The sequence below is a fragment of the Nothobranchius furzeri genome, unplaced genomic scaffold (genome assembly GCF_043380555.1).
Source record: "Nothobranchius furzeri strain GRZ-AD unplaced genomic scaffold, NfurGRZ-RIMD1 Scf071, whole genome shotgun sequence".
Taxonomy (NCBI): domain Eukaryota; kingdom Metazoa; phylum Chordata; class Actinopteri; order Cyprinodontiformes; family Nothobranchiidae; genus Nothobranchius; species Nothobranchius furzeri.
In genome coordinates this window covers 77089-102755 of record NW_027223088.1, presented here as the reverse complement: position 1 = coordinate 102755, position 25667 = coordinate 77089, and the positions used below count along the sequence as shown (strand labels likewise).

Sequence of the window (25667 nt, the reverse complement as noted above, 5' to 3'; positions counted from 1 at the left end):
GCATCATGGGAAATGAAGTTTCTTGGCGCTGATGTGATTATTTGCTTTTCAGAGCAATTTAAGCACAGTCATTTTGGAGAAAATCACTGCATAGTAATTTCCTCATGAGGTCAGACCCTCAACACCATAAAAATGTGAAGACGGCCTTGGCGAAAACAAGCCTACCGAAAGGACAGCTGACCATGAAACAAGCACTGACACCAACTCTACCTCCGTCAAGTCCACGTGCAAAACAGATAACCCGGCTCATTGGTGAGTTCATAGCGGACTACATGGCTCCATTTAACATAGTAGCGAACAGAAAATTCATCCAAATGTTCAAGGTGCTGGAGCCCAAGTTTAAGATGCCATGCCGGGGACATTTTTCAGAGAAGGTAATCCCGGAAATTTACAATGAAACGAAACAAAGCGTGAAAGAGTGTCTAAAAAATGCCGACCGCGTCGCTCTGACCACCGACAGCTGGACCTCGCGTGCAACACAGAGTTATGTCACCATTACGGCACAAGTCATCATCGAAAAATGGGAGAGTAAAAGCTTTGTGTTGCAAACTCGTGAGCTAAGTGAAAGTCATACTGGTGTTAACATAGCTCAAGTGTTGAGAAATTCACTGAGTGAGTGGGAGCTAACAAGGCCACACACAACCATTGCTTGTGTCACAGACAACGCGAGCAACATGGACATTGCTGTGAGAGAGAGCGGTCTCCACCCTCACATCAAGTGCTTGGCGCATGTTGTGAATCTGGCCAGTAAGAGAGGCTTGGCTGTATCCCGCGTTGCGCGCCTTCTTGGTCGTGTGTGAAGAATAACTACATTTTTTCACAAGAGCACCACGGCCACCGCAGTCCTGACCAACAAGCAAACCCAGTTAGAACTGCCTCGGCATAAACTCATCACCGATGTCCAGACCAGGTGGAACAGCACGTAGGAAATGCTGGCGCGCTACCTTGAGCAGCAAGCAGCTGTCTCAGCAGCGTTGAGCTGCCCAGAAATCCGAAGGAATGCGAGAGAAATCGACACTCTGGATCACACTGATATATCAGATGTAGAAGACATAGTGAAACTGCTTAAGCCACTGAAGACAGCCACAACTGTTGTCTGTGATGAAAAAGAGCCCACTGTTTCACTGATAATGCCACTGAAGTACATGATCGAGCAAAGCATGTCACCAAACGGAAATGACACACAGACCATCGCCAACATGAAAAGCGCCATCTTACTCGACATCTCGGACCGATGCACCGGGGACTGTAATGACGTGCTGCAGGAGTGCACAGCGCTTGACCCACGATTCAGAAGCCTGTCCCATCTGAATGATGAACAACGTGAGTCCATCTATGCCCGAATATGTGAAAAAGCTTCAGCACTTCATGAGCAGCGCAACCAGGTAGGCTAACTTTTATTGGGGAAAAAGAGGTTTCCTGCTGCATGTGTGTAACTGTATGTATGTGCAGGCCAGAGTCTGAAAACTTATTTCTCATGTTTTTTTATTAGTCCATCAGAGAGAGAGTGAATGAGAGTGAAGGACAGAAATGTTTAACTAGTTTTTCTATTTTATTTATTTTCAGACCAGTTACACTGATGAAAGAACCACTAGGGCCAGTGCTTCAACATCAGAGGCAGCAGCAGAGCAGGCCAGGGTCATGGTTGAGGCAGCACAGGGAGCAGAGCAGAGCCAGGAAGAGCCAGTAGAAGGAGAAAGGCAGATGCAGGATGCAACACAGCCTCCCCCACCAAAGAAGACAGCGTTGGAAGATCTCCTTGGGAGCTCCTACACTACTGTTGAGACAGTGCAGACCAGCAGAGGGATTGAAATGGAGATACTCTCCTACAGGAGTGGGATTCCCTTCCCACTCAACAGAAGTCCACTTGAGTGGTGGAAAGTTAATGCTTATGCTTACCCCATATTTGCCTCCCTTGCCAAAGCCTACCTTTGCATTCCTGCTACATCAGTGCCCAGTGAGCGTCTTTTCCACAGCAGGAGACATTGTGTCTGCTCAGAGATCACTGATTACACCAGAACATGTTGATATGTTAGTTTTTTTGAAGAAGAACCAGTCCTGAGATAAGACAACCAAGGCCTATAGCAGCACTAAGGGTGTTCCTGTTTGTGTTTGGCCTGTTAGGCCTTGTGTTTCCCTGTGTGCAACTGGAAAATAAATAAACAAGTTGTTATTATACAGTAATATTTTTTTCTTTTTTTTCTTATCTGATATCGTATCGTGACGTATCGTTTCGTGCCTCAGACATATCGAGGTGCATCGTATCGTGAGTTTAGGTAGATCGTCCCATTCCTAGTTTGTACTGTATTGTATAATAAATAATTTTATATTTGACGTGTTTGATTAGAAACTATAAATGTTTACTAAATATATTTGTATATGTCATAACCTGCCTTCATTTTATTTCTTAAGAGTAAAATCCCTCTACTGTGGATTTAGTTCTGTGTTATAATCCAACCCCTCCTCTTTAATCCGGGCTTGGGACCGGCAGAAGTGACCCAAAAGGGAAACTCTGGCAGAGTTAGTTGGATTTTTTTTTTTTTTTTTTTTTTGGTGCTGGACGAGAAGCTCGTCCATTTGCCCTTTTCTGTCTGCTGTTATCTTTTTAACGCGTAACAGATTTAGGTGTTACACCTCTGAGCCAGAATCTTCTCCAGAACAGAGTGAATGCTGCCCAGAAACAAGCTGTTTCCTCTCTTACTGAAATGCACTCTGTCTGGGAGAAAAAGGGTGTTGTTGAAGAACCTGAGCTCAGGATGCTCGATGACCAGGCCCCCAAAGCTCCTAACGGCCTTCCTCAGTAAAGAATTAACCTGTTTTCTGTTGCTGTTAATTCTTCCTGGTCGCCCGTATCGCCACGACTGCCGTTCGTTGATGGCGGAAAAGGCTATTCTCATTTCCGGAAAGTCCTTATGGAGGTGGGACAAATCCTTTTGGATCTGAGAAGCCAGTTCCACCGGGGAAACGAGACCCAGATCGTTTCCTCCGGCGTGGACGACCAGAATATCTGGAGGACCGTGTGTGGGAGCCTCGGAGTAAAACCTGGGAAGGACACCGCCCCAGCGCATGCCTCCTTTGCCAAACCATTGGACCTTAGCTCTGAGTCCAAAGTTTGTCCCAAACTGCCGCTGAGCCGCCTCTTCACCCCGTCTGATGTAACTGGATCCAATAATCCAGATTAATGGAGTTCGAGGCTGCTCAGACTTGATGGTAGATGCAGTTTTTGGGGGTTCGGAGACACTTTTGGGTCCTGAATCCGTCCCTTTCCTACGACCTTTGAGACGGATCATAGTGGGACGTTTCTGCTGAGGTGTGCCTTCTGACAGCCGCAGCCTTTTAGCAGCGCTGGGGAAGTCAGAGTTCTCGTGACCTCCGTCACTCAAACGCTTTCTTTTCCCCAACAGCTGAATGCGAGGAGTATCCTGGAGTTGGACAGAGGACGTCTGTCTTTTCTCCACTAAGGAAATTCCTCGGTACCTTGCCAGCGTTTTATATCTTTGGTCTTGTCGATTAGCCCGTAAAACAGAGGAGTTTTTGCTGGAGATGGATGTTAAACCTCCACTGGTGTCCACAGACGCGGCTGTCTTGAAAAAGACACTTGGTTCCTCAAAGGGCTGAATCTGACGAGCCTTGTCAGGTTTTGATGCAGACAGACACAGGTTTTGTGTTTCTGCAAAGCTAGTTCCTCTGTAGCTAGCCAGAAGCTCATATCTGCGTCGTTTGTGAAGCGACTGTAGCTCAGAGGACCTTAGCCCTGACTGGAAAGCTGGTTGGCTGTTTGACAGAACAAAGACCATTTTGCACTCTAGGATTTCCGAGCAGTGAATAATTTAGCTATAAATATTCACCAAATGCACCAGATTTCTCTGAAGGAAGCTGTTAAAAGATGTTGTTTACACAAAACCAACAAGTTTTCTGAGAGCAACAATCCGTCCAACCTCCTTCTTCAAAGCAAGTCTGATACTGACTGACCACTGACTGCAGACCTTTATGTATATGTCCATGCTGCCAGCGTCAGTCATAAAGGCTTTGTGACGTCATCACGCCACCTGCGCTTCTGTGCGTGCAGACGATTACAATTGTACTGCTGCGCATGCGTGAACGCTGTGGCCGTCTTGTGTGTCGGGTTTCTGTCTCCAGAGGGTCCGGTCCGGTCCAGTTGGGACAGAAAGAACGTTTAGCTGCTTCTGCAGGTTCTAATGAAACACTTTTAAACACTAAAGACTAGAAATGGCAGTCCTACCTGTAAATACGAGCTCAATGAAGCACGTAAAAGTAAATACGTGAACTTTGCGCACATGCAGCAAAAACAGTAGAATGTAACGAAGCACACGGCAGGTCTCCATGGCAACAAGGGCTCGCTTCCACGTTACGTAAAAGGGGTGGACAATGGTTTCCGGCGCTGAATCCAGGAAGTAGAGAAAACAAGACTGACCAAACAGAAAAACTGTCATTAGAAAATATCATTAACATGAAATCAGGCAGATGAAGTCAGTTGTCTTAACCACGGTGTTTCAGGTAAATGTAAACCGTCTGTTGGACCAATGTCGCCCTCCTGTGCCTGTTTGCTGGTACTGCACCTAAAATATTGACATTATTCTAATGGTTCTGAAAGAAAATGAAACAACTGTAATAAAACCAGAAAATACACCCATGCACCTAACATCTTCATCACGCTGTTGTAAAAACCATCTCTGACATTTCCTCTCCCTGGCTCGCACTGGTCAGCGAGGCGCTGTCTGCATTTTCACTGCTCATTAATGGCGCCCAGTCAGACGCAAGCACGTGCAGCATGGAACGAGACACGTGTGTTAAAATGTATTTGTACAGGATTTAAAAAGCTGACAGTGCTTCACAATAAATCTTAAGGCACCATAGATTAAATTAAGGACATAAATGCAAAAATAAAATAGATAAAACAAAAAGTCATACAGCCAAAATCTAGTTAAAACCATGATACATAAATCAGCTGCTGTTAAAAACAACATAGAGATGATTTTATTACCGGATGTAGTATGTTTGTGTCCCTGCTGCATAGTTCTGGAAACCCAGTTTTGTTATTGGTTGTTTTTAGTGGTTGAAGGTTACTATAATAGCTTACTGCCTTTGTGTGTTTACCTCTAATCTTATTAATTTCCCTTTTTCTTTTCTGTAAGTGTTTGTGCTGCTCTAGCAAATGAATTTCCCCACTGACATTACTGTTCTATTCTATTCATCCACCTGGGACCAGTGCTCTAAAACATCTCCTGTTGTGTGAAAAACGGGTGTGGGAGTTTCTACACCAGCCCACGACTAGAAGATCTTAGACTGTCCCCGTGTCCCCGTGATGGACTGACTGATGGAGTTCTGTAGCAGCTCCCTGAGACCACACTGAGAAATAAGCATGGGGGAGAGATAGTGGGTGGGTGGGGCTTATTTAGATTGAATTTATTATTTATTCATTTTATTTATTTATTTACTTACTTTTTAATCTTCTGAGTCTTCTGAGTGACGTCAGCGTGACGCGTAACTTCATGTTTTGCTGCACATCTCGACATGTCATGGCAACATAATTGGGGTGGCTCGCTCTTGGTCTCTTAGTCTAAGTTGAATTACTGAAAAAGATGGACTTTTACACAATATTTACATTTTTCCAGTTTCACTTGCATGTCCTCCATCAGATTTCTAGATGACCTGGTGTGACTTTTCCAAAGTGATGATTTGTGCTGGTTATTGTTATAAAATTTAACCTCACGGTTATTGTGACCAAAATTATCACGGTTTTCGGTATTATCGCGGTATTTTTTTAAACGTGTTACATTTTCAGACAACTAAATAATCCCTGTATACCAGGAAATTATTGTCCTCAGTTTGTGTCTAAGTTTTGCCTAAAGTTTGTCATTTTGTAATTATGTTGTTTATTCCTTTACATTTTTCCCCTTTAGTCTTTAAAATACCAATATTTGCCCATAACTTCTTAATGTTTGTCTGTTTGATGTCATCATTTTAAAAATATTAGATCAGATGATACTCAGGCCCTGTCCACACGTAGCCGGGGATCTGCCAAAACGTAGATATTTTTCTACGTTTTGGCCTGTCATCCACACGAAAACGGAGTTTTTTCACACGAAAACGGATCTTTTTAAAAACTCCGGCCAAAGTGAAGATCTGCGTTTTCTCCGTTTTGGGTGTCTGCGTGTGGACAGACAAAACCGGAGTTTTAAGGTCCGCAACGTCACTTTCCGTGACAAAAAAATGCTGACATCACGTGTGCGACCTGTGTTTACACTAGCCGACAGCATGGATGCCCTCAGAGCTGCGCTCGCTTTATCAATCGTCCAAGCGCTTTTTGCTTGTTTGTTTTTGCAAGCAGAATTACTGCTGCTTGCGGAAGACCACAGACGAAGGACGAGGTTAAGAACGGGGGAAGTACTGCCGCCTACAGGTCTGGCATGTCCTTAACAACGTATTTATCCGGGTACGTGTGGACAGAGTTTTTTTAAAACGAGGTGGTGTGGACGCAAGTTTTTGGAGGGGCGGATATTCGTTTTAAAAAGACCCGGCTACGTGTGGACTAGGCCTCAGTACGCCTTCTACTCAGATACCTTTTTACCTTTACTGTCATGAGCTGGGGTGAGTACTCTCTTCCTCTTAACCATCTGTGAGTCTCTTGCCAGGAGAGGGAGTGGCCCAGCTGTTCCTGATCAGCGGGGTGTTTTCCTATTTAAGGTGGATGGAGGACACAATTCGACGCCGGAAGATTGCCTCAGCGTGGTAGTAGCCAGCCACTCGAGTTATCTCTAGTATTTCTTGGATTAATGTTATTCGTAGTGTTTAGCTCTAGTATTTTTGGATGTTGACCTTTCTTGCTTCGCCTGGAACTGATTTGGATTTTTACCCTTCGTCAGGATTTCTGTCGGCCTCTTTAGATACTTACCTCTACTCCAGGATTTGGATTTTCAGCACGCGGACCATATCACCAACCTCCATAACCCACCTCTCATCTCAACCCAGTGCCCCATCCACCAGGACGCCCCGCTTCTCTCCACCTATGCTCCCTCTCCTGCGCTTCCCCCCGGCTCTCTACCTCTCCCTCCTCCAGCCAACATCTACACGCCCCACAGGATGTTCTGCTGAACACCTCTGCCTAGACCCCTGCACGGACCTAAAATCTGAGCCCCAGCCCGACCCGGCCCGAAAAGGTTTTCAGGATTGTCTGGCCCGACCCGAGCCTGACTTTTTTTAACCAACTAAATGAAAACAAAGTGCGTCAATCCTGACCAATGTGTTAAAAGACGAGCAGGATCCGATCAATTTGTTTTTCCCTCGTTTACCGCCACGGAGATAACGGCGCACTGGCTCTGGTGGTAATCAAGTTAAATTTGATCTCTTTCCAACAATTTTCACAAGCAAACAAAACAGTCTAAAGCAGGGCTTGTGTTGACCGGATAGTTACCGTGTTTGGCCGTTTATTTTGACAGAGAAAGAATAGAAAGAATTATCCCGACGCATGCAGACAAACTGACATTTTATTCGTTACACACATCGCAGATGTAGCTAAATCACCCAAGAAAAGATTCCCATCTGAACATCTGAGCTGCTCAGCGCATATGTGCACAGCGAGCTGAAGTTGTGGAGAGGGGCTTGGAGCGCATCGCAGAACCAGAGCGCATGCGGGAAGGTTCCTCCCACTGAAGCGAGTGTTTTCCAAACCCTGTCTCTCAGAGAGACTTGTCCCTTAGAAAATGTTCCCTGATTATGAAACTTTGGCTGAATAGTGCTTGTTCCTGTCTCCAATGTGTGACACATCCAGGAGGAGAATCCCAGAATCTCTTCAGCCCAGGAAGCGCCTATGATTACGCACAAGCGTGACCCGTCAACCCGGTCTCACAGTAAGACCGGGTTGGACCTGTTCAGGTTTACGCAGACAATCTTTACATAGAATTGACTTACAGATATAAAATTAATTCAGTAAAATATTATACATTTTATTTAAATATCCATTCATTATTTTACAAGCACAGAGAGCCGCATCAGAAGGATGGGAGAGCCGCGGGTTGTGACATGTTTTCTCCAGGACCAGAGAGGACGCAAACTCAATACATCTCTTTTATTGTGAGGTAATAGGAGCGATTTGTGGCAGCGGCAGCGCGAGTGGCACTTGCAGTGGCAGCTCTGACTCTTCCGGGTGGTGCCACGGCTTTTAGTGGCACCTGCCACTGCTGCCATGGCCGCTGCCACTGCTGCCACAGCTGCCACGGCCCATGCCACTGCTGCCAAGACACTTCCAGGTGGTGCCACGACTTTTAGTGGCACCTGCCACTGCTGCCACGGTACCTGCGGCTGCCACAGGCTGTAGTGACCTCAGTAATTGCAGCACTTATTGCATCATCGGCCTCATCATGCCAACGTTTTTATTTTTTACTTTATTAACAAAATCAAAACAAACAAGGCTGTCACCGAAAATATTTGAAATATTTCAAGCGGTTTACAAATGCATTTCCCAGTCACTCCAGGCATATACAGTGTAATGCAATCAGAAGCATCAATGCATTTATTTTTTCCATCATTTTTATTGCTCCCACAGACAAATCTGTGACAGCTCTAGTGGAAGATCCACAGACACTTCCGGGTTGAGGACCGGCGGGTCACCGGCCTCCGGTACGGAGTCAGGAAGCAGGGGATTACCAGAGGCAGATGGAGAGCGCCAGAGCAGTTCTCAATTTCTGAAATAATTTATGACAACTGCTACCAATGTGGATTGTGGAATAAAAAGAGATAAACTGTTAGTTTTCTCAATATTGTCATTGCAATCGCAGCAGATAACGCCATCTGCCGGCTTAAAATGGTTATTGCAGTACATTTTAAACAACTTTTTTGTAACTATTTCAATCTTCGTTTTCACATACATTCAGTTTAAAATGTAACCTACATTCAACGTACTGAAGAATAAAGCAAATACAAATGACCTCAGATGAGGAACATGAAAATTACATTTAGAACTTGCAACAATTACCACATGACACTACACCATAAAATAAATTATGATGCAAAATAATAATAAAATAAAAATAAAATATCATCAACAAACAAAAAATGTTCAGAGGTTGATATTTCAGCATTATATTTCAAACATGTTTGATTCATTGGACTGTAATTTAAAGAACAAGAAACTCAGACATTGTTTCGTACAACTCAGTTATAGATTGGTTATTTTCTGATACTACTTTTAGAGATGTTGTAAATTGTTTTATTTCATTTTTAAAATGGTTAATGTTAGGCTTGCTGTTTTTCCATTTAGTTTTATGTATATGGTATTTTCCCATGATGAAAATAATATTCACCATTTTGGATATCTTTTTTGGCAGAGCATCCATGTAGATCAACACTTTAGATTTGTTAAGCCATACATCATTTCTCTCAATATTTAATAATCGATAAACATCCTCCCAAAAACCAGTTGTTACTGAACACGAGAAGAAAAGGTGCTCAATGGTTTCACATTCTGTCATACAAAAGACACACTGGTTCACTTCAAAATTAAATCTTTTTCTTAATGTTTCGGCAGCTGGATTGATATTATGTATTATTTTGAATTGAATTTCTTTCAACTTGGGTGCAATTGGCCATTTAAGATAGCTGCATGGCTGTAGTTTCCTTTCCTGTGATTTTTATTTTCTTTGATTTGTCAATATCATAGAATAACTATTTTTAACATACTTCCAAGTACTTTGTTATTACATTTTTGTTCACCCAATTTAAATTTGCCAATTTTCAACTCAGGAAGTTTAATCACCACATTTGAATTAAGCAAGGTATTTTTAATCATGAATTTAAGGGAAGTGGAATAGCTCTACTGATTTGATTAAACTCTCTAACAGAGCATTTAAAATTAAATTTTTCGACAAAACATTCAAATTGTAACAAATTGCCATTTTTATCCATCAAATCTGTCACATATAAAATCTGTTTGTCATACCATTCTTCTTTGAATTTAGTCTTCCTATTAATTACAATGGCTCTATTATTCCACAAGGTGGAGCTATGCGGTGTAAAGTTGTGGCTGAATATCATTTTCCAGTAGAGCAGAATTTGTTTATGGAAGTCAGATAGTTTGATTGGTAATTTATATATTTCAAAGTCACATTTTAACAGGAATTCTAATCCTCCAACCTTTTGGAAAATATATTTTGGTTTGTGGAACCATATAGAATACCATATAGAATGTGTCTGTGAAGGTTCTCAGTCATCCAGGTCATTGTAGTCTAAGGAGCTTTGAAAGAAAAGCGTCTGGACTTAAAGCACCGTCCCTGTTACTCTCTAAATATGTACAGTAAATACAAATACAAATTTATACAATATTACTAAAAGAAGAATTACTAAACAGAGATTTATTCTACAGGATAAGGTGTAAATTGGCCATGGTAAAATTTATAAATAATGTGTTATTGACAAGAACGTACATTGGAAGTTATACAGAACTAAAGAATTTAATGACTTTCTCTCCAACCTCCCAATTAATTGTATAATTTTATTGTTCATTTATTATATTTATTACTTCCTGTTCCAGACTGAAACAATCATCCAGCGATTGGAAAGAGTCCTGTCACTTTCAGGAACTACATCTGTGGATCCTCATTTCATAACAGATGTTATTCTGCCCGAGGTATGTTTATATGACACTTATAAATATAAAAAAACACAACTTACTAGTATTTGTAATGTTTTGTAACACAAGCAGGAAGAAGTTGGATGCTAAAATTACATTTTCACCAACAGAAAATAGTGCCTTCACAATAATAATGTGGTCAAATATCTGCATAATGTAGATTCTAACTTTTTCCAAATTAATTTGATGTAAAATTGTTTTATAGGCTCTGATTCAGTGGGTGCAGACTACAAATGTCATCTTTGAACATCTTAGGTGTGTTCTTGCTGTGTCTTTGTAAATCCATGCTTTCGTTCTTTTTTAAACACAGAAACAGTTTTGTTTACCTGTTTGTAGCTACGGTTTCGCCGACAGCTGCCGGCTTCTTCAGGCTGACGCTGATGGTGGCGCGTCACTTCCTTCTCCGTTTATCTGCGGGCAGCAGAGGACGTTGTCGCCCTCTACTGCCCGCTCTCCCCTCTCCGACGATGCAGTCCTATGCGTGGTCCAGCGTGTAAACTCCGTCGTCCCTGTTCATGGTCCCACATCCACGTCTCCTTATCTCTATTGCTTCCTTGATCCATCTTTTGTATTTTTGTTGTTCAGTGGTTATGATCCGTGTGCTGTCCCAGTCCATTATATGGTTTTCTCAGCAATGATCTGTTACGGCTGACTTTTTTATTGTACTTTCTGCTTCTTCTTTTGCTGCTCTTGTGTGTTTACGATTTGCCTCTTTCTCGCACTCCTTTCTGTGTTCTATTGTCCGTGTATTGAGTTGGCGTCCGGTTTCTCCTATGTATGTTTTATTGATTATTTTGCATGGGATTTCGTAGATGACTCCACATTTTTGTCCAGCTGATATTTTGTCTTTTGGGTGTACTAATCTGTTTCTAACTGTTGTGTATGGCTTTGTTGGTGTGTTTATGTTGTGTTTTTTCATTGTTGCTCTTATTTTTTCCGTTATGCCTCTGATGTATGGTAGGGTTATCACTGGTTTTGGTTCTTGTCTTTCTGGGTTTCTGGTTCTTTTTTTGGGTTGTTCTTTGCTTTCTGTTTTTGTTTGTTGTTTTCCTTTGTTTATTGCCCATGTCGGGTATCTGCAGGTCTTTAAAGCGTGTTGTATGTGTTTGTCCTCTTGTTTACGGTCTCTCTCTTCTGTTATCATGTTTGCTCGGTGATATAATGTTCTGATTACTGACATTTTGTGTATGGTGGGGTGTTCTGATGTCCATAATAGATATTGGTCTGTGTGTGTTGGTTTCCTGTATGTGTTTATGTTTAGGGTCCCGTCGGTCTGCCTGGTGATTTTCATGTCCATAAATGCTATGCTGCCTTCTGTTTCTAACTCATAAGTGAATTTTATGTTGCCCGTGTCGTCAATATTGTTTAAGTGTTGTGTTAGTGTTTCTGTTTGACCTTTTGGTATGATTTCCAGTATGTCGTCTACGTAGCGTTTCCATAGTTTTATTTTGCAGTTTGGGGGGGGCGGCGGCTATGGCTTTTTGTTCCAGGTCTTCCATGAAAAACTCGCACAGGGTGGCTGATAACGGGTTACCCATGGCGAAGCCTTCCAGTTGTTTGTATATTGTGTTGTCGTATGTGAAGTAAGTGGAGTTAGCTACCAGTCCTATAAGTTGTGCTATGTCATCTGCTGTGAGGTTTGTCCTTTTATGTAAAGTTTTGTCTTGTCTGATTCTGTTAACTACTATGTCTATGGTTTTTTGGGTTGGTGTTTTTGTGAACAGAGATGTGACGTCATGTGAGATGAGTATGTCGTTGTCTTCTATTGTAATTTCCTTTAGTTCTTTTGCCAATTCTATGCTATTTTTGCAGTGTTGGTCTGTATTTCCTAATAACGGGCTGATGATTCTGCTGATATCTTTTGCCATGTTGTATGTTGGTGTACCTATGCTGTCAACTATTGGTCTAAGTGGGGTGTTTTGTTTATGTATTTTTGGTGTTCCATATATTCTTGGTGTTATGTTTTCTGTGGGAATCCAGTGTTTGTACATTTTTTCTGTTATTTTGCCTTTTTCGTGCAGTGGCTTCAGTAATTTTTTCATGTTTTTCTTAATGTTTTCTGTTGGATCTTTTTTAAGTATTTCATATGTATTTTTGTCTTCTAGCATCTGTTTCATCTGTTGTTTATATTTTTCTCTGTCCATAACTACTGTGGTTCTTCCTTTATCTGCCGGTAGAATAATTATCTGTTCATTTTTGGATAAAGCTGTCATGGCTGATTGTTCTTCTTTTGTAATATTGCTGTGTTGAATTTGGCTGTTTTTTAATATCCCAACTACGTTATTTCTGAGTTCTGCTTTCTTTCCCTCATCTGTGATCTGTTGACATGCTAGTTCTGTTGCTACAATAAATTCATCATATGGTATTTCTTTTGGTGTGACTGCAAAGTTTAAACCTTTCTTTAATATGCTCTCTTCTGCTTCTGTTAGTTTGTATTGTGAAATGTTACATACCCATGAGTTTGGTGTGGAGTTGCCTTGTATTTCTCCCCTCTTTTTCTTGTTTATGAGTCTGTTTAACTTCTTTATGTGTCTTTCTTTTACTTTTATGAACTCTTTTTCCTGTTTTTCCATCATGTGTCCTTTAATTAGTTCCTCCATTTGTTTATCAAGTTTGTAATTCCTTTTCAAGTCCAGGTGTCCTCTTTCCAGTTCGTCCTCCACACGCCTCTGTTTGGTTATGACGTTCCTTATCCTCTCCTTGAGCAGTGCTCTCTGTGCTCTTTCTATTATATTTTGTGCTGTCTGGGTCCGGATCGATGTTTTCAGCTGTAGGCTTGTGGGTGTGATGTTTTCGTCCCGGCATCTTAAACAGAAGCAAAGGTGGTTTCTTAGACGTGCGTGTTTCTGGTGTAATCGTTCCAAACGGCGGAAGTCCTTCGTTCCTTGTTGTCCGTATTTCTCTTTGAACATCTTAGGTGTGTTCTTGCTGTGTCTTTGTAAATCCATGCTTTCGTTCTTTTTTAAACACAGAAACAGTTTTGTTTACCTGTTTGTAGCTACCGTTTCGCCGACAGCTGCCGGCTTCTTCAGGCTGACGCTGATGGTGGCGCGTCACTTCCTTCTCCGTTTATCTGCGGGCAGCAGAGGACGTTGTCGCCCTCTACTGCCTCAATACACGGACAATAGAACACAGAAAGGAGTGCGAGAAAGAGGCAAATCGTAAACACACAAGAGCAGCAAAAGAAGAAGCAGAAAGTACAATAAAAAAGTCAGCCGTAACAGATCATTGCTTAAGAGAAAACCATATAATGGACTGGGACAGCACACGGATCATAACCACTGAACAACAAAAATACAAAAGATGGATCAAGGAAGCAATAGAGATAAGGAGACGTGGATGTGGGACCATGAACAGGGACGACGGAGTTTACACGCTGGACCACGCATGGGACTGCATCGTCGGAGAGGGGAGAGCGGGCAGTAGAGGGCGACAACGTCCTCTGCTGCCTGCAGATAAACGGAGAAGGAAGTGACGCGCCACCATCAGCGTCAGCCTGAAGAAGCCGGCAGCTGTCGGCGAAACGGTAGCTACAAACAGGTAAACAAAACTGTTTCTGTGTTTAAAAAAGAACGAAAGCATGGACAAATGTCATCTGCCGTTTTCAAGCAGAAGACTTGCTTATGAAGACCAAGCCATTCATTGACAATGAAGGGTATAGTAACATTTGGGTGCTGACTCCTGTTAGGAGCATGTATAATAAGCTGAAATTTTGAAACGCTATGATTTCTCTGACCTCACAGAAAAGCAGAACTGGCCATTAATGATGACACTCCAAAGGTAAAGCACACATAACAAGTATAGTATATAGTACATATGTATATATTTACAGTGAGGGCGGAGGGTGTTTGATGTCCCGGGAATTTTGCAACTTCTACTTCGAAATCAAAGAGGGGTTTTCAGCATACATGCATAAACATTGCATGTATATATATAAATGTGTGTGTGTGTGTGTGTGTGTGTGTGTGTGTGTCTGTCTGTCATTTTCACAGGAAAGCAGTATTTTGGCAGACACGCTGGCAGCAGCCGAGTGGGTAAAGGAAACACTGTTCGAGGGAATGGTTAAAGTGCCATCCGTTCTGTCCATGGATGAGGAAGAACAGCAGGAAGTCCTTGAGGCAGTTCAAAGCTGGAACGAGGACCATGATTATGACTCTCCAGCAGAACATTTGACTTTTGCTTTTGAAAATAAAAATGACTATGACAAGTTCTGTTCCTTTATCATAGATGAGAAGAACCTCAAAGTTTTCTCCAGATTTGAGGTACAAGACTAAACAGCATAGGTCTTGGTTTTAATAAAGTTTTATTGTGTTCTAAGTCTTCTTTATTGGAGTCCCTTCACATTACAGAGAGTGATAAATCTATATACACAATACAAAACTTTATTGTTGTAAAATCACAATATCTATTAACAATAAACTACATTCCCAAATCTGTTGTAGTGACAAACAGCCTTTTCACTTCCAAGTTGTTTAAAATGTACTGCAATAACCATTTTAAGCCGGCAGATGGCATTATCTGCTGCGATTGCAATGACAATATTGAGAAAACTAACAGTTTATCTCTTTTTATTCCACAATCCACATTGGTAGCAGTTGTCATAAATTATTTCAGAAATTGAGAACTGCTCTGGCGCTCTCCATCTGCCTCTGGTGCTCCCCTGCTTCCTGACTCCGCACCGGAGGCCGGTGACCCACCGGTCTTCAACCCGGAAGTGTCTGTGGATCTTCCACTAGAGCTGTCACGGATTCGTCTGTGGGAGCAATAAAAATGATGGAAAAAGGGTTGCCAAGATGGCGCTCTGAGCATTCACTTATCGTTGAGCTCTGCGAACCTAGCTTTACTTTAATATATTACACACAGTGAACAAAGACTTTTGTTGCTCCTATCCAATAATCATAATTTACTCTGAGTTTAAGTATTTTTTCAACCAAAATGAGTAAACCTGAGAAGAGAAAGACCGAAACTAAAAAGCTGCTAGCTAACAGCAGTTCCGTTAGCAAATACGCTAATGTTAGCCAAGCTACCCAGCCTCTTACTCTTGAGAAGCCCGCCGACACTAAAAATACTCTCATCGACTCCATGCACGATTATTTGGAGGCAGTTTCCGAGCCTCTTCAACTAACCGGATGGAGGAAGAGTTTCCCCCTCTCCCTATCACTCCATGTGCCTCTCCCGCTGGTAAGCTAAGAAAAGTTACGGATATGGAGACACCTACGGTTCTCTGCCAGCTCTCATCACTCACCATGCTGATTAACTCGAGGTCAGACACTCTTGAAAAAATGGTGAGTGGCAACTCTGTAGTCATCTCCGAGATGAAAAAAGCTGTCCAAGAGAACACCAAACACATCACGGCGGTGAAGGAGTCGTTTGATGCTGTCTGCGCTGAGCTAAATGATATGAAGGGCAGAATTGCTGATGTCGAATCACAGCTTGAACAATATAAAACAAATGCGGAAACACAGGAAAAGCGCATCTCCCACCTGGATAACTACTCACGACGCTGGAATTTGAAGCTCTACGGTTTGCCCGAGGGAGAGAAGCAGGACGTCCGACAGGAGGTCATCAAAGTCTGCAGAACAGTCCTGCCGGAGGAGCAGGTGAAATTCCCCGACGTCGTTGATACCGTCCACCGCATCGGCCCCAAGAAATCCAACAATAACAACCAACCCAGAGGAGTCATCATCCAGTTTACATCCAGGATCTACCGTGATGCTGTCTGGCGCGCTGCCAAGAAGTCTGCCTTCCGGAAAAATAATAACCTGAAGCTAGCTGAAGATCATTGGTTACGTATTGTAACCCCATATTCTATGAGTCTAGTCGCAGCCCTCAAGCTAGCTGCTATTGGAAGGATGATCTCCGCATCAGCCAATCATGAAGAGCTTAAATGTACGCCCACCAATAAGTGGGCCCCCTCGTGGTATATAACCGCAGTGACCCCACTGCTCACCTCCAATGGCTCTTATTCCCATCATAACCAGAGGGGCCAGTGGCTTAAGGGCTGCGACTAGACTCATAGAATCTGGGGTTACAATACGTAACCAACGTTCTATTTCGTCTAGTCTTAGCCCTTAAGCTAGCTGCTATTGGAATAAAGCGCAGCTGGATGGGCTTACGCCCCACTGGTTAACACAACCAATGGACACACCCAATAAAATCTCCTCTAGTGGGGGACGTTCAACCTCAGACCAGGCTTAAAGACTGAGGCAGGCACGATAAGAGAGGGGCCCCCACTAAAAAACATCATCCACAACAGGATGAAATCCATCTCAGCAAGGCCAATGAGGTGCCATAAGCATTCATTTAGCCTGCTGGGGTCCAAGCACTGAACGAGTGATGGATCCTGAAGACACATCTCGTAAATAATAACGAGTAAAGGAACAGGGTGAAGCCCATGAAGCAGCCCGACAAATGTCTTCCGTTGACACACCACTGAGGAGCGCCATAGAAGAGGAAATCCCTCTGGCTGAGTGAGCCCTGAGTGCCTCAGGGGGATCCTGCCCTGATGATGTGTAAGCGAGGGAAATGGCGTCACACAGCCAGCGTGAAAGGCACTGGGCCGACAGCGCCTGACCAAGGGAAGACTCCCTATAGTGCACAAACAGGTTTTGTGAGCGACGAATCCCTGAAGTGCGTGACACATATCGTGCAAGCGCGCGCACCGGGCAGAGAAGGTGAGAAGCCACCTCCTCCTCAGAATTATGGGGAGGAAGAAAAAGTCCAGCCAATGAAATTGACCTGGATTTGAAGGAAGCATTAATGCTTTTGGGCACAAAGGCTGGGTTGGGGCATAAAACAGCAGACCCGCCATCCTCCCGGATCCTGAGGCATGCGGGAGCCACTGAGAGGGCGGTTAGGTCACTCACTCTCTTAACTGATGCTAGTGCCAGCAGCAATGCAGTTTTAAGTGACAGGAACTTGAGTGAGACCTGGTCCAAGGGTTCAAATGGAGCTTCAGATAAGCCACGCAGATCCACCGTTAGATCCCATTGGGGAAAAAGCGGGCGGGACACAGGTCTGTTCCTCCTGACACCTTTTAGAAAACGTTTTGTGAGGGGATGATTGAAAACAGATCTATCTCCAAAACCCTGATGACATGATGAGATAGCTGCAGCATATGTCTTAACAGTGCTGAATGCGAGGCCCCTGTCCATCAGTATCTGCAGAAATGATAGGACATCCGCCAGCTGGCAGGAGAGCGCTTGAACATTCCGTTCTGTGCACCAGTTCTGGAAAGCTGCCCATTTAGCAGCGTAAGACGCAATGGTAGAGGGCGCCCGCGCACTCTGAATCGTGGCGACCACATCATGCGGCAGCCCAGAAGCCTCTAAGCGTGACCGCTCAGCGGCCAGACCCACAGCCGTTGGCCTATTTCCGGAGGATGTTTGATTATCCCATCCGCCTGGAGAAGGGCGTCCTCCCTCCACGGGAGCCTCCACGGGGAGCCGGACTCTAGCGCTTGCAGGTCCGGAAACCATGACGCGGACACGCGTCTGGGAGCCACCAGAATCAACAAGAGCTGTTCCGACCGAATTCGGTCCAGGAGACGGGGAATCAGAGGGACTGGTGGAAACGCATAAAGGAGCGTTCGAGGCCAGGGCTGAAGTGAGAAGGCGTCCGCCCCGAGCGGGGGTCCGTCCCGGGGACTCAGGGAAAACCAAAGGCGACACTGAGCGTTTTCGCGAGCCGCGAACAGATCCACAGATGGTTCCCTGAACCTGATCCAGATCTGTGATATCAGTGCAGGATGTAGACGCCAGTCGGAGTCGCGGGGTCCCCCTCTCGACAGGATGTCTGCTGCCACATTCAGGACCCCTGGAATGTAGGTGGCTTTGATGGACAGCAGGTGGACATGTGCCCAACACAGTAAATCTGTGGCTACGAGCAATAGTGGGAGGGATCGAACTCCCCCATGGCGATTTATGTAGGCTGCCGCCACCTGGTTGTCTGTGTGAACTTCGACATGACGGCCCTCGAGAAGGGCAGCGAAGTGTCTGATCACATTTCTCACTGTCATAAGCTCCAACACATTTATGTGCTCGTGCGTGTGGGAGGGCCAGCGATCTGCCATCGTATGGGACAAGCACGTGCCCCCCCACCCCGACAGTGACGCATCCGTAAACACAGATACGTGTTACGCAGGACGTCCGATGGGAACCCCGCGTGAGAGGATGCAGGGGTTCCCCCAGTGAGCGAGGTCCCCGCCCAATGAAGGGGGAATCCTCAACATACGTCTCTTCTGACGTATCGGGTGTACCCGGAGGCGGACGAACCAGCGTTGCAAGCGCCTCGTGCGCAGCAAACCTAGCGGCACCACCGAATGGGCTGCGGACATCATGCCCAGGAGTTTCATGACTAACCAGGCTCTCACGATCTTGCGGGGTTGAACACGGGAGATCACCGTGGAGAGATCTGCCGCTCTTGCAGGCGACAAACGTGCTCTCATTAGGGAGGCGTCCAACTCCACCCCAAGATACACAATCGACTGGGATGGAAGGATGGAGCTCTTTTCCCAGTTTATAGAAAACCCTAGGGTTGACAGATGCTCTGTCAACCTCCTGGTTTGCTGTGACGCCTCGTCCTTGGACCGAGCGCACAGGAGAAGATCGTCCAGGTAAAATAAGACCCTCATTCCCTCCATGCGCAGTGGCTGCAGCGCGGTCTCCAGACATATGGAGAAGGTGCGCGGGGCTAGCGAGTAGCCGAAAGGGAGGCGATTGAACTGATATTGAACTCCCTTGAACGAAAAACGCAGAAACTTCTGGTGGTTTGGAACTACTGGTATGTGGAAGTATGCGTCTTTCAGGTCGATTGACGTGAACCAATCCCCGGGGCGCACATATTCCAAGACTTGTCTCATCGTTAACATGCGGAAATGCATTACTGCTATGGAGCAGTTGAACAGGGACAGGTCGAGAATCGGCCTCATTCCTCCCGACTTCTTCGGTACTACGAAGTAGCGGGAGTAGAAACCCGAGAGTTCTTGTCCGCGAGGGACTCGGGAAATAGCGTCTTTGGACAGAAGTTCCCGCAGCTCCAGCTCTAGCGCCTGAGACTGTACTTGCGATGTGAACGTCGTCTCCACGATCCCGTTGAAGGGAGGTGGAGTGGCCTGAAAATGAAGTGTGTGGCCGCAATGAATGGTGTCCGAAATCCATTTACTCATGATGCAAAGGCGGCGCCACTCGTGCGCGCGTTCCGACAGTGGACGCGTGTGCGCGGTCACGTGAACAACGTCTGAGGGTTGTGCATGCGCCCTTACCGCCGTCGCCCGTACCAGAGACCTGGGGGCGACCCATGGAGGGCTGCGCTCGAAAGGGCGAGTGCGAAACAGCTGGAACAGGCTGGTCCACACCGCGGAGCATGGAGTCCGAGAGTGAAGGAAGAGTGGGAGCCGGGCCTGTGCACGGGGGTGACAGAGTGCTAGCAGATGGAGCAGCGCACTGTGCCGCCGCACGTGGTCGAGACAGCGAAATGACATCCCGCCCCACCCAACGGCATGGGGAGAGCGGGAAGAGTTGGGCCTGGCCGGATGCTGGGGCCGGAGCGCAAATGGAGCGCACCCTTACGGCTGGCCGTGTATTATGACTACCTGCAGGAACATGTGTGCATGCAGCAGTGCTTGGTGTGGGGAACATGTGTGAAAACTCGGCAGAGGATTCTGCGGAGGACTGTAGAATTGTGCTCTTTGAGTGACGTTTTTTGGGTTTTATTTCAAAACCAACAACATCAGAACAATCAGTAACACACACATTCCCCCCAAAGAGTCACTTCCGTGGCTGCTTTTGGCGAGGCTACTGCACCTGGGACTGCCAAGACGGCGTCTGCTGACCCCGCCGGAACCGTTGTCCGCCATCTCGCTGGTCCCGCTGATGTGGAGCTGAAGCGGGAGGCCGGCTCCGTGGAGCGGGCGGTGCAGCTGGACGTCTGAAGCTTCCGCGCCGTTCGTCCCATCCTCTGTCTGAACGGCCGGAGTGCGAGGCTGACCGAGGGTGGACCAGGTCTCTCACCGTAGCCAATAGTTCGGCCGTCTTCTGAGCCCTCTCAATGACGCCCCTAAGATGGGGACCAAACAGAACATCGGTGGTGATGGGGCCATCCAGGCCCGGAGTGGCTAATCGGGAGGGTCTGGAGAATTCCCGGTGGGCCGCGCGATGTTTGGGCCGCATGCGGCCGGTGCTCTCGTTTTTGTTTTTTATCATTTTATTTTTATTTTTTGGTGCCGGTGTTCAGTCATGGCACTGAGGCCGCCGGGCTGATCACATACGCTCCTCCCGGCTGTCTCTACCTGCAGGCTGCAGCTCGTTGTTTTTTTTCCCCCCGTATGCGCCTGTGCGCACCACGTGACCACGCAGTTGACGGAAAGATGGAAAGTAGAAAGAGCAAGGGTGGCGCGGAGAAGGCAAGAATTAAAAAGAGGAAAGCGCTGGAAACAGATGCAGCTAAATGTGCAAAAATGAGCACCTTTTTTTCTCAAACAAGCTTGCGGTCTTTAACTTCAAATGAAGATAAAACGGGTAAGGCAAGTCAAGATGTTAAACTTTACCGGCTGCAAATCACCATTCAAGTTAATTAAGCATCAATAATGAATTATATGGCGTCATGACATAACGTTATGTAATATAGTTAACAGTATGATGTGACTGATGCCACCAAACTGCCTTGTAGCCCCTCAGAGTCAAACACAAGATCCAGTAGGCCTAATAAGCACCAGGCAGAAGCCCACAATTCCAGAGCGGGCATGTACAGGTAGGATTACTTATTGAGTCAGTGAACTGAATATTATTAAAATTTATATGATGAAAACTATCCTGGCTCTATATGAAAGTGTTCTAAAATACTAGATGAATCAGCATTGATCAGAAAGTGTGTAAAAAAGGAAAATGAATGCTGAATTGTGACCATTTTCACACAATGTAGTGTCAGAAGAAGAGCCAGGAGCCAGCAGTGAGGGTATTGCTCCTGTTGGGATAGAAAGTGAGCCAACTCATGTGCAAACAAGCAAACATCAGTTTGATTATAATAATTTTAATGTCCAAATAATAGTAGGGACCTGTTGTATTTTTATTAGTAAATGCACAAAGCCCACAACAGATCGCTATTAGAATGAAAGTAAAATGAAATAAGCCTGCATATTTTGCCATAGAAAATATTTTAATTGGTTACAAAAAATGTGTTTTCCATATCAAATGTGCTAAAGCTTTACAGATGATTATTTTAATTGTGTGCAGGTGAGTCTAGGGAAACTGGAAAAAGTGTGAAAGGGAGTGCTGAGTCATTTCATTTTAAAGATTTGAAAATCTCAGAACAGCTGTTTGAACAGAAGGTAGATTGTTATATTGTTAGAGAATGTGTTGTAAAGAACAATGTTGGAGATGTGCACTGATGTTCAAATATGCATTGTAAAGCAACTCTTTCTTGCACTGAATTACAAGGCTTTACCGAGTAGTGTGCTTTTGTAGACTATACATATAAAGTTCTAACATGATTTTAATAATAATTCGTTAAGTGGGCCGGTCTGGGGTCTGAAACTCCAGGGCTGAAAATGTGTCCCACTCCGGCCCTGGGGCCATCCAGCATCTCCTTTTGCAGATGTTCCGGAATGGAGGGCAGGGCCTTCAGCCAGATCGCTCGCTGGATGAGGGTCTGCCAGGCAGCGATGCGAGCAGAACCGGTGAGCACAGCAGCACACAGATTGAGGATAGCATCAGCAGTCTTAGTTATGACGGCTTTCGACTCCTCGTGAGCTTCCAGCTCCTCCATCATCTTGGAGACGCCGAAGGCAAGAAGGGCGATGTTATTCCCTCTAGCGCCAGTCTGAAAGGCACACTGATGTGCGCGGTCGGTGAGCCGCGTCAGCAGCTGGTCATGTTTTGAAGCAGGAACAGCTCGCGGGCCAGCGAGGTGGTTCTTGGCACCGAACAGCGAGGCCAAATCCGGCTCTAGCGGAGGAACGGACGGCCAGCCTTGGTCGGAAAACCCCTCGACCTTGGTGATGGGCGCATACATGGAGACTGGCGCCTTGAGCTTGGCAGGCTCGGAGAAGGCGGCAGACCAGCAGCTCATAGCAGCGGGGAAGCGCGGCCAGATAGGGTCTGGACAGCGTGTCTGAGTTGCCCCGAAAATTCCCGCCAAATCATCCGCTTCAGGCAGGGCCGGTTCTGGCACAGCTAGCCCCTTGCGGGCTGCTGCCGCAGAAATGATGGCAGGCAGCTCCTGGAGCAGTGCTCTTACTGCTGGCAGGGAGGAGCGAGAAGCCACTGGGGCAGAAGGACCCGCTGAGCGAAGCTCATCGACCTCCGTTATGTCTAGGAGGGATGCCGCCTCATCGTAGTTTTCGCTGTCGGTGACGTCATCCAGCCGGTTGAAGCCAGCCGGCTCCTGACCGGCGTCGAAGAAAACCAAAGCCTTGTCCAGCGGGTAGGAGTCAGCCACCGGAAATTCTTCGTCGGCGGCGGGAGTGAAGTACTCGACCCGGCGAATCTTCTCCGCCACGGGCAGAGCGGCACAGAACGGGCACGAGGCCTGCGGGGTCAAGGCCAGGCCAGCGTGGTGAGCCCCGAGACAGACCTCACACTTAGCGTGCAGGTCGCCGCTGGAAATGGAGCCCGTCTGGCAGGTCGGGCAGGGTCTGGCGTCGCTGGACATGGCTGGTAAGTCGTCTTCGGATAATTTTGCTCTTTTGGGATAATATTTGCTCTTTAATAAAGCTCTCAAGCTTGGCATGAAGAGAAAAAGGAGGTGAGCAGTGGGGTCACTGCGGTTATATACCACGAGGGGGCCCACTATTGGTGGGCGTACATTTAAGCTCTTCATGATTGGCTGATGCGGAGATCATCCTTCCAATAGCAGCTAGCTTAAGAGCTAAGACTAGATGAAATAGAACCACTAGGGCCAGTGCTTCAACATCAGAGGCAGCAGCAGAGCAGGCCAGGGTCATGGTTGAGGCAGCACAGGGAGCAGAGCAGAGCCAGGAAGAGCCAGTAGAAGGAGAAAGGCAGATGCAGGATGCAACACAGCCTCCCCCACCAAAGAAGACAGCGTTGGAAGATCTCCTTGGGAGCTCCTACACTACTGTTGAGACAGTGCAGACCAGCAGAGGGATTGAAATGGAGATACTCTCCTACAGGAGTGGGATTCCCATCCCACTCAACAGAAGTCCACTTTAGTGGTGGAAAGTTAATGCTTATGCTTACCCCATACTTGCCTCCCTTGCCAAAGCCTACCTTTGCATTCCTGCTACATCAGTGCCCAGTGAGCGTCTTTTCCACAGCAGGAGACATTGTGTCTGCTCAGAGATCACTGATTACACCAGAACATGTTGATATGTTAGTTTTTTTGAAGAAGAACCAGTCCTGAGATAAGATAACCAAGGCCTATAGCAGCACTAAGGGTGTTCCTGTTTGTGTTTGGCCTGTTAGGCCTTGTGTTTCCCTGTGTGCAACTGGAAAAAAAATAAACAAGTTGTTATTATACAGTAATATTTTTTTCCTTTTTTTCTTATCTGATATCGTATCGTGACGTATCGTTTCGTGCCTCAGACATATCGAGGTGCATCGTATCTTGAGTTTAGGTAGATCGTCCCATTCCTAGTTTGTACTGTATTGTATAATAAATAGTTTTATATTTGACGTGTTTGATTAGAAACTATAAATGTTTACTAAATATATTTGTATATGTCATAACCTGCCTTCATTTTATTTCTTAAGAGTAAAATCCCTCTACTGTGGATTTAGTTCTGTGTTATAATCCAACCCCTCCTCTTTAATCCGGGCTTGGGACCGGCAGAAGTGACCCAAAAGGGAAACTCTGGCAGAGTTAGTTGGATTTTTTTTTTTTTTTTTGGTGCTGGACGAGAAGCTCGTCCATTTGCCCTTTTCTGTCAGCTGTTATCTTTTTAAGGCATAACAGATTTAGGTGTTACACCTCTGAGCCAGAATCTTCTCCAGAACAGAGTGAATGCTGCCCAGAAACAAGCTGTTTCCTCTCTTACTGAAATGCACTCTGTCTGGGAGAAAAAGGGTGTTGTTGAAGAACCTGAGCTCAGGATGCTCGATGACCAGGCCCCCAAAGCTCCTAACGGCCCTCCTCAGTAAAGAATTAACCTGTTTTCTGTTGCTTTTAATTCTTCCTGGTCGCCTGTATCGCCACGACTGGGTGGGTGGGGCTTATTTTGATTGAATTTATTATTTATTCATTTTATTTATTTATTTACTTACTTTTTAATCTTCTGAGTGATGTCAGCATGACGCGTAACTTCATGTTTTGCTGCACATCTCGACATGTCATGGCAACATAATTGGGGTGGCTCGCTCTTGGTCTCTCAGTCTAAGTTGAATTACTGAAAAAGATGGACTTTTACACAATATTTACATTTTTCCAGTTTCACTTGCATGTCCTCCATCAGATTTCTAGATGACCTGGTGTGACTTTTCCAAAGTGATGATTTGTGCTGGTTATTGTTATAAAATTTAACCTCACGGTTATTGTGACCAAAATTATCACGGTTTTCGGTATTATCGCGGTATTTTTTTAAACGTGTTACATTTTCAGACAACTAAATAATCCCTGTATACCAGGAAAATATTGTCCTCAGTTTGTGTCTAAATTTTGCCTAAAGTTTGTTATTTTGTGATTATGTTGTTTATTTGTTTACATTTCCCCCCTTTAGTCTTTAAAATACCAATATTTGCCCATAACTTCTTAATGTTTGTCTGTTTGATGTCATCATTTTAAAAATATTAGACCAGATGATATTCAGGCCCTGTCCACACGTAGCCGGGGATCTGCCAAAACATGGATATTTTTCTACGTTTTGACCTGTCATCCACACGAAAACGGAGATTTTTCACACGAAAACGGATCTTTTTAAAAACTCCGGCCAAAGTGAAGATCTGCGTTTTCTCCGTTTTGGGTGTCTGCATGTGGACAGACAAAACCGGAGTTTTAAGGTCCGCAACGTCACTTTCCGCGACAAAAAAATGCTGACATCACGTGTGCGACCTATGTTTACACTAGC

The 25667-nt window shown here is 45.2% G+C and overlaps 1 protein-coding gene across 1 annotated transcript in view; it reads right to left on the bottom strand.

Moving 5' to 3' along the window:
* Nucleotides 1–17975: 17975 nt before the first annotated feature.
* Nucleotides 17976–25667, bottom strand: part of LOC139064986 (uncharacterized) — a 46268-nt gene continuing 38576 nt past the window's right edge. Inside the window, exon 2 of the mRNA XM_070547871.1 lies at nucleotides 17976–18526. Within this exon, the coding sequence (XP_070403972.1) occupies nucleotides 17976–18526 (551 nt within the window). The remainder of the gene's footprint in view (nucleotides 18527–25667) is intronic.